We start from the raw sequence: 9,687 nt of genomic DNA, 5'->3' as shown, positions 1-9,687 counted from the left end.
TGTGTTTTTAAATGTTAAATTTTAGACTGGGTTCAGTGTGGCAGCAACGTTAAGAGTATACACCTGATGATGGCCGATAGAGGCCGAAACATGTAGTGTAGAAAGAACAAGATCAAAGACATATAATATATATTGTTTGCACTTGGGACGGAGTTTGTATCATTTATCGTGTAGAGTGCAACAGGATGCTTAAATATAATACTTTAAAGTATGTTCTTTCATTAGCTAAACATAAATTCTGTTTATCAGCAATAATTTTTCTTTTATTCGCCTTCAAAAAGAGGAAGTTTCTGCACCCCACCCTGTATAATTAGAATGATCAAGTCAAGGAGGATGAGGTGGGCAGGGCATGTAGCACGAATGGGGGAGAGAAGGAATGCATATAGGATATTGGTGGGATAGCCAGAAGGAAAAAGACCACAGGGAAGACCAAGGCATAGGTGGGTGGACAATATTAAAATGGATCTTAGAGGAATAGGATGGGATGGTATGGATTGGATTGATCTGGCTCAGGATAGGGACCAATGGAGGGCTCTTGTGAACACAGTAATGAACCTTCGGGTTCCATAAAATGCTGGGAATTTCTTGAGTAGCCGTTCCTCCAGAAGGGCTCAGCTCTATGAGTAAGTAAGTAAGTAGTATGTACTGTATTTTCACTTTATTTTGTAAATGGTGGCAAAGAAGTTAATCCATATTATGTTCTTGTTTGCTTTTTGAGGTGCTGCTGACTTCACACAGATGTATTAATTGAAGTTCCATATTCACATCTGAGGCCTTCCATTCCATTGCCATAATTAGGGTTTTCCAAAATTTGGAGTCAACGCCAACCAAAACATGGTAGATGTTTGTGTTTAAACGTGTGCCTCTGCTTTGACATGATCATCCCACCTAAGGTGGAGGCAGCTCAGGGGAAGGGAAGGTACTGCACAGTGCAGGCGAAATGGAATGTACAGTTCAGTACAGTTGGTTACAACTTGGAGGGTGTAAGCCACTTGTTATGAACTTTCTTCCACACAAGGGTAGGATGGAGAAGGTGGGTTAACGGGACTTTTAGATGCTGGTAACCCAGAGACACTTTGTCCACCACAAATCCAACTTGACCAGACCCGGGATCGAACCCGGGCTGCTGCGATGGGAAGCCAGCGACTAACCACTTGAGCTATTCTGCTACCTATCTGCTAGCCATAGATAACATAGGAAGAAGAACAGGAATTACGGTTGGTTCAAGAAGTTACGGGAAAACAGTGGCACCTAATTAGGAATCAGTCATGATATATGTGCTGGAAAGAATCCCTTGTTTTATGCTGTGGTTTTCCATGTGTACTGTGTTAAGAAATTAATGAAGTCTGTGTAAGCCATACCCATTCTGCTGTGGTTTCTATGTAGCAAAATGTCACGAAATGAAAACTATGCACTGTCTTGTGAAAACAGAAAACTGTCAGAATAGTGATTGACTAGAATGGATGACTAAGGGTCAGTTTCCAAGTTCCTCCTATAGTATTTGGTCTGTAATGATTGTGCTTATTCAGGAAGCATGCTGAGTCAAACCAAATGATATCATGTAAACAGAATTCAATAAATTATGATGCAACTTCTCTGTATGGAAACACAGGACACTTATTTTTGGCCTACTTTCCTTAATTTGAAACATGATTAGGCTTATGAGATCAGAGAACTGTGTGCTCTACCTAACAGCTTCTCAAAATTCTGTCCAATTGTTGAGGTAATAACCTTGTTATTACTTGAATGCCTGAACTGATCAGATCATAAGGAATGTTGATATGTATACCATGTCACCTGAGGCTATCTTCATGGCACAATATGTAAATGCCTCCCATCAGTACTACCAACACTGCAGCCTTACTTGAAAGCCTGAACTGATCGTCATGAAACTTGATAGGTGTATCATGCCACATCAGGTGATCTCAGTGGCATACATCAGAAATCCATGCTGTCAATAATAGCAACACTGCAGCCCCCCAAAGTGTATTGTTTTATTGACTTCATTATGCATAGGTACTGAATTTTTCTCTACATGTATCAAATACTCAAATTGTAGTGAAAGGAATATAGGCGGTTAGTTCTTTTCAGAACCACTAGTTTAATATAAAATCCAGGTAGTAACATTATACAAAGAGGACACTTATATGTTTAATGTAGCTACTTATTCAGTCTTGGTTTGCAGTGTCATATTGTAATATAGTGGTGTCTGGTGTTTTGGTAACTGGGCATACAGTTCTGGTTTTTGTAATAATTTCTTTCAAAGCATGTTTACAGCTTTTGATTCTATAGTATTGTTTACTTTTTATATAAATGGTAATAGTCACAGGTCGTTTCTTCTCCTATAGGATGTTGTTGTTCATGTGTGTGACGTCAGCCATCCTGACTACAGAGCACAAGCAGAGACTGTAACAAGCACTCTAAGATCTTTGCACTTAAGTTCACACCTGCTAGACAATATTCTTGTTGTGGGGAATAAAACAGATCTTCTGCCAGAAGGAACAGAAATTGAAGATTTAAATTGTGATGTACTTGTATCGAGTGTTACTAATCAGGGTAAGTGTTAAATATTAATGGGGGTGGAGAGAGATGATACAGAGCAACCATGATCTTATGAGAATTTATTAAATACTTCAAAGTGCATGTTGTGAGCACTTTATCTGAAAATGGTTAAAATACATAACTGAAAGTCCATCCCCTCTGATTGTGTGTAACACAATATGGCACTAAGTTTTAAATAAGTCCTCGCCATAGGTCAGGCAGTGGCGTGAAGGCAAAGCTTGATAGGAAATACTATAATAGCAGAGTGCAGGAATTACAGCCTCCCATACCACATCTTTAGTTCTAACTTGAACAAAGATACAGCAAACTCGCAATTAATCACACTTAGATTATCCAGTTTATGCCTTATCTGTTTGTCTTTTTTTTAGGAGTTCTTGCTACCATGTGTTAGTTTGCGTAGTCTGTCTTTCTTTAGGAGTTCTTGCTACCGTGTGTTAGTTTGCATAGTCTGTTTGTATGCATGAAAAAATTTGAGAACTGCTGGATGGATTTTCATGAAAGTTGGTGCTGGAAAACTTTAATGAAGAGTACTTGAGCCATTCCACTCTTGAATTAATTCAGACAATTGTAAGAGCCACTTCTCACACAGGCTTTTAATTTTTAAAATTTGAGCATAATTAAAATAATTAGTTTTCTGCATGTATTAAAGAAAGAATTTAATACATAGGATGTGATCAGTGTGCCAACACCGTAACAGTTTTTGTGCATACACACTTGATGAAGGTCCTTGTGAGACTGCAACATGTCATGTTGTAGTGCAGGAAGGACTTGAAATAGTAGTGGTTAAACCAGTAACTGCACAGAAAGCTGCACTGAAGACTGTGTTTGTGTATGTATAAATAAAGTGGTAAAATAATGTAGCAGGATGTTAAAATATACATGGTGCAATCCAAAAGTTCCCGAAATATATTAATAAAAACTATTACATCTTACCCAGATATTATTCTGCACCATCACCTTCAAAGTAGTCCCCTTGGGAGCGCATACACCAATCCCAGCGTTTCTGCCACTTTTCAAATGCATCCTGGAAGTCTTTTTTGTTAGGGTGTTTAGTACCGTCTGCATTTCCGCTTGAATTTCCTCAACTATCAAATCTTCGCCCCTTCAACTTGATTTTCATCTTGGGGAAGAGAAAGATGTTGCATTGAGCTAAGTCTGGCGAGTATGGTGGGTGGGGAACAGCTGCCATCTTGTTTTTAGCCAAAAATTCCTGCACAATGTAAGCCGTATGCGGTCGTGCGTTGTCATGGTGGAGTACCCAGTCATTCGTGCGCCGCTTCTCTGGACGTTTTCTCCTCATGTTCTCCCTCAAACGCCTTAGAACGTCGTGATAGAACTCTTTATTGACTGTCTGACCAGGAGGGATGAACTCCTTATGAACAATTCCGTCAATATCAAAAAAACAGATCACCATGGACTTAATGTTGCTCTTGACTTGTCGAGCTTTTTTTTGGCAGAGGTGAAGAAGGACTCTTCCATTGCGACGATTGCTGCTTGCTTTCAGGGTCGTAGCCATAAACCCAACTTTCGTCACCAGTGACAACCTTCGAAAGAAAGTTTGGATCCTCTTGAAGCTGTTGCTGAAGTTCCCTGCAGACTTCCAAGCGATGCTGCTTCTGTTCATTTTGCAGCAGTTATGGCACAAACTTCGCCGCAATCCTCCTCCTGTTCAATTCCTCTGACAAAATTCTTTGACATGTACCATAACTTAGCCCCAAGGTGTTACAGAGGTCTTGGATGGTCAGTCTATGATCTTGCAGAATCAGATCCCTAACTTTCGCGACATTTTCTGGTGTTTTGCCCCTTGACGGCCATCCCGAACGATCGTCATCATCAGTCGATGTTCGGCCATTTTTGAAACGCTTATACCAGTCGTAAGTTTGTGTCTGGCCTAAACTGTTTTCACCAAAAGCTTGCTTCAACATTTGGTGCGTTTCTGCAGCGAGTTTCCCAAGTTTGAAACAAAACTTTATACAGACATGCTGCTCTCTCAGGTCAGCCATCGCAAAACTGCAAACTCATGGAAACACAACAATGGAAATACGTTCACCAGCAATAAACCCAAGCACTCAACTCGATGCCGCTTGCCACACTGATTCAAGAAGGATGTGTGAGGAGACACCTAGCGGTATTTTGATGTACTCATAACCATTCACGCGCAAAATTCAAATTTCGGAAACTTTTGGATTGCCCCACGTATTTTAAACAGAAGCAGTAGAGAAAACTGAAACATATTTTATCTTCAGTATGCTGCTGCTTCAAGTTGTATGGTTCTGGGGAGAATGGCGCAAGTTGGATGCTGTGCATATGTTTCCAAATATCTGTATTCAGCAGTAATCATGACTTCCAATCACTCCTGAAACTTAGTGTGTACAGATTATCAGGAGTGTGCTGTAACAGAATGGCACTGTGGTCTATTGCGAGGCTGTTTTGCTGATCATACGTTGGTTTCTGTAATATTTTACTGGTATGAGGGGAAGCATATTATGTGGATATTTAGGTTTCCATTGATATTTCTTTTCCACCTCCTTAATTTTTATGATATGCTAAATCAATACTTTATGTCTTTACAGGGTTAGATGATTTAGTCATGCAGCTTAATAAGACTGTACTTAAAGCGACTGGAAGGCATGCTCTAAATGTACGGGTCTTAATGGGTGGCGAAGAAGTAAGGTAATTTGATGTACATATTACAGTGCTGTTTGGAAAATATATAGTTTGAGCTATTTGCAGTGTCATTAAATGAACTAAGAGTAAAGTAAACATCGCATTGCTGCATCTTCTGCTTTCCTGTGTTTAATAGGTACAACATATTAACAGTTCATTACGGTGAATAATCTCAGAATTACTTAATTCATAAGGGTGATACATGCTCTTTCACAGTGAAATTAGATTGAAAATAATTTTTACTATTTATTGTTGATGCACCTTGTAATTACATATTGTACTTTCTTTCAGAATTTAATTGAACTATATAGCTGATATAGTTGTTTTCATTTAACATTCTGGAGAATTATTCTCAGTCTCAAGAAAGACGAGCCATCCTGACAGGTTCTTTTGTGTGGTTTTTCCAGCTCATCAAGCAGATTCATAGAGAGTGTGAAGTATACAAGGACTTCATCAGTCTCAAATTCATTACCCACCTTATAATATCGGTTGTCATCCTCATAAAATTATCTGTACAGATGACTCATTATTACATGCCACATGTTACAGGATGCTTTCTTGACATCAAAATAATTAAAAAGTTCATATGAAGATGACCCTGAGAGTGTTCTTTAAAAATTTACAGTATTTTTCTAACTTAAATTTCTGTGTTCACACCGTGAAAGTTTCCTGAGTTTAATGCATTGCAAATAAGAGAAAGACTAACAAAAGAACTATTAATAACCTCAGCCTCCATGTTCATGGACACATGACCCAGCTCTGTGTGAAAAGAAATTGGCAAGCATTTGAAAATTCCATGTGTTTCTTGTTTCTTGCAAATTGTTTGATTTGATGCCACAGTTCCTCACTGTTATCAGTTGTAGTGGCATAGACCATGGTCTGTTCTCTCCAGTAGGTTGATGGAAAACTGTTGCTGTTGCTGCTGATGAGATTGAAGCCTGACACATGTTCATAGTGAATGTTAGTGATCCCAGTCCTAGTGAAGCACAGTTCATCCATGAAGAGAATCTAGGATCTTTGGCTGACTGTTAGCAAGATTCATTGACAGAACACATATCTGGCAGGTGCATCTTGTGGTAATAAGTCACGCACAGGCCAAATGTGATAGTGATATATTAGCAGTTCTTGTAATCTTTAGTGTGCAGAAGCATGGGAAATATGTGTACGAGCTGCATGATTTCTGGTTCTGATGGTAGGCTGTATTCAGTGACTTGGAGGATCTACTGTTCCATCTGTACATTACGTACAGAACATGAATGGCCACCATCTTGTCACATTCCATGAAATGGTCTTGTCTCAAAAGAGCTGGCAGAATGACTGCAATGTTGACATAATTGGCAGACAGCATCTACTGTAACTACCACCACATCTGATAATGAAATGGAAAAAAAACTATGCGTAAAGGCCACTGCCTGTGCTCTGTTTTGCAGTATGATTTCCATGCGCAGACTTAACTCTCAAGCTAAGACAGAGCATTGAGAAGACTGACACACCATTCAGACTTTCTAATCGTTTTCTGCTCACTCTTCTTCAGTTGCTGAAAATATGTCGGATGATATATTGTATGTGGCTCTTGCCGTCATTTTCAAGAAAAAGACTGGGTTGATGTGGACAAAAAATTGGTCATTGAAATTGAATTTTCTATCACACAAACCTACTAAGTGAACTGAGGCTAAATCTGGAAGACGTGTTGAATTATTTAAGGATGGATGAAGGTACATGCCTGGAACTACTTCATAAAAACATTCCACACATTGAAAAATCAGACAGTTATGAGAAGAGCTGTCACTCTGCATGAAAGACTCAGTGTTACACTGCAGTTCTTAGCAACTGGCCAGAACTATGAAGATTTAAAAGTTTTCTGCTGTAATCTCTGCCCAGGTTCAGAGTAATAATTCCAGTTCTTAGCAACAGGCTGGAACTATGAAGATTTACAGTTTTCTACTGCAATCTCTGCCCAGGCTCTGAGAGTAATAATTCCAGAAAAGTGAACAGCAATCTATGAGGAACTAAAATAAGTATACTGTAAGGTGTGATAAACTTTATTAACAATAAACTATCATCCAAATTTTAAAAAGTTTCAGTATGTGTTTATCAGTACAAAATCATCAAAGAAAATTAACGGTCTTGTATTAGAAATTTATATTGTATTAAGATTGCATTCATAAATGTAGTTATAGAAAATAATCTTTTTCTCATTAGCATATAGAGTTCTCTTTCATAAGTTTTGGCACTTCGCTGTATATTCACTGCTCTTCTGTAAAGGATCTGTCAACCTGGAAATTAAAAAGATAGCATTAATATTGTAACACACTTGATCAACACATTGCCAAGCAAAGGCTCAGTAAACATCCTAAACAATAGGGAGACTGTTTTCAATGGGGTCTGCACCACAACTGTTGCTATGCAATGATGGTAAATCCGCCTCTACAACAGTTGAGACTAGGATGTTGCACAGTGTAGCATCTACACGGTGCCACATCCCAGAAGACTGCTTTCTTCATAGTCACCGCCGTGAAAACCTCACATCTTACAATTGAGACTATATTTTCTGTGGGGTCTATGCTGCAGCTGTATAACAAGAGATGTGAGGCTCAGCGAAGGCTTGAAGACCTGTGGATAGTTTGTAGCTTGGCTCAGATTCAAATTAGATATCTCCTGACTAGAAGTTTACAACATTCCCTCTTCTTGACTACATGAACCTCCTCTGTTGCGGGGTTCGCAACCCCTTTTCAATTTTAGGAACTTGAGTCTGATGTCTGGGGCCATGCCCTCTACTAAATTTACAGCACACCAAGAGGTTGACATGCTTCCTCAAAGAAAAAATGTTATATCTACCCTTGCCATTCCATAAATTAGTGGGGTCCTGGAGTGTTTCGTCTGGGACCTATCCTTCAACACCAGCTGGTGTAATCTGATCTGCGTGAGGGTTCATGTCTCGAGATATTGGTCTGCAAGTTTAGTTTTTAGAGAGGTCTTAAGAACAAGAGAGAGGTTGGAGGGAGCATTTTGTCTGGGTTGGGGCTATGGGAAGGCTGGCCAGGCTTACGTCCACCAGCGCTTGTATGTAATATACACTAAGAATCAATAAATCCTCTATTATCTGTAGTGAGTATTTGCTCTTTGTGGTTGGAATACCCGCTCAAGCAGCCAACTGACCATCACCATCACTGAATTATTACGCCACCGCTCGGCCAACGCAATTCAGTCGACCCGCCACCATCTTGGGTCACGACACCTCGGTCATAAGTGATTTTATTCATATTATTTTTCTTGCAGATGGTTGTACAAGAATGCAGCAGTAACAGAAGTTACAGCTGATTCTAGAGATAGTCAGTATCTTGTTCTGAAAGTTGTGATCTCTGAAGCACAGTTAAGGAAGTTTCAGCATAATTTTATTAAGAGGTGATCCTGTGTGTGTGCGCATGGGAAGGGGTATATAAATTCAAGCTCTTACTAGGTAAGACGATAAAATTACATTTAAGCTCAGCTATAGTTCATAATTCTTCCAGTTAAATATGAGCAATGATCATGTACTCCTCCTATGACAGTTAATAAATCAAAGAGGTAGCTGATGGAGTAAATTGTTCATATTTGCTAACCATACTGTGTAGGATTTGAAGCAGATTTTTAGTGGTGTTTGATGTTTTCTTCCTTTCTTTTATAATAGGGACTTTTATAACATTTCTTGCTATGTTACTATGTCACAATTGTAATTTCCACATCATCATCATCATCATCAGTAATCTGTCAAGACGACAGGTCTACAGTCTCTTCCAAAACAATTCCTCCACTTAATGCGATCTAGAGCTTTCTCCTTCAAATGACAGTATTCTCTTCTGTCCCCAAGGTCATCCAGCATCTTCTTACGTCTTCTTCCCACTTCTATCCGCCCCTCTATCTTTCCTTCGATAACTTCTTTTAGAAGGCAGTTTCTGCGTAAGACATGACCAATCCAATTAGCCTTCTGTTTTCTTATTTCGTGTAGGATATTCCTCTGCTCACTGACTCTAATTAACACTTCATTTCTCATATAATCAGTCCAACTGATCTTCTCCATCTTTCTCCAACACCACATTTTGAAACTTTCCAGATGTTTCTGATCTACTGCCCTAAGTGTCCATGTTTCAGCCCCATACAGAACTATGCTCCAAATGTAGCATTTCACTAGTTTCTTCCTCAAATTTAAGTCCAATTTGCTGGTAAAAATATTCTTCTTCTTGCTAAATGCAGCTTTTGCCATGGTAATCCTGGATCTAATTTCACACGTACACCTTCCATCATCTGTTAACAAGCTACCCAAATATTTAAAACTTTCACATTCTCCAGTTGTTTTTGGTCTATCTTTATTGTGACTGGGGTTGGTTGTCTCGAAATTTTCATTACTTTTGTTTTCTCCACATTCATTTCCATGCCATAGCACCTTCCAATTTCAATTAGTCTATCAATCATCCCCTA

The 9,687-nt window shown here is 39.1% G+C and overlaps 1 protein-coding gene across 2 annotated transcripts in view; it reads left to right on the top strand.

Moving 5' to 3' along the window:
* Positions 1-9,687, top strand: part of LOC111864462 (putative GTP-binding protein 6) — a 34,485-nt gene that overhangs the window by 22,738 nt on the left and 2,060 nt on the right. The window contains exons 6-8 of one of the 2 annotated variants that reach the window (XM_033751433.1): positions 2,349-2,556; positions 5,136-5,235; positions 8,509-8,689. In XM_033751433.1, the coding sequence (XP_033607324.1) occupies positions 2,349-2,556; positions 5,136-5,235; positions 8,509-8,638 (438 nt within the window). In that variant the 3' untranslated portion in view covers positions 8,639-8,689. Of the gene's footprint in view, positions 1-2,348; positions 2,557-5,135; positions 5,236-6,121; positions 6,920-8,508; positions 8,690-9,687 lie in introns of those variants that run through there. The other variant, XM_023851721.2, reaches the window with a different exon arrangement.

Source organism: Cryptotermes secundus, unplaced genomic scaffold, assembly GCF_002891405.2.
Source record: "Cryptotermes secundus unplaced genomic scaffold, Csec_1.0 scaffold706, whole genome shotgun sequence".
Lineage (NCBI taxonomy): Eukaryota > Metazoa > Arthropoda > Insecta > Blattodea > Kalotermitidae > Cryptotermes > Cryptotermes secundus.
Note: the sequence above shows the minus strand (reverse complement) of the source record. Positions and strands in the feature narration are given on the sequence as shown.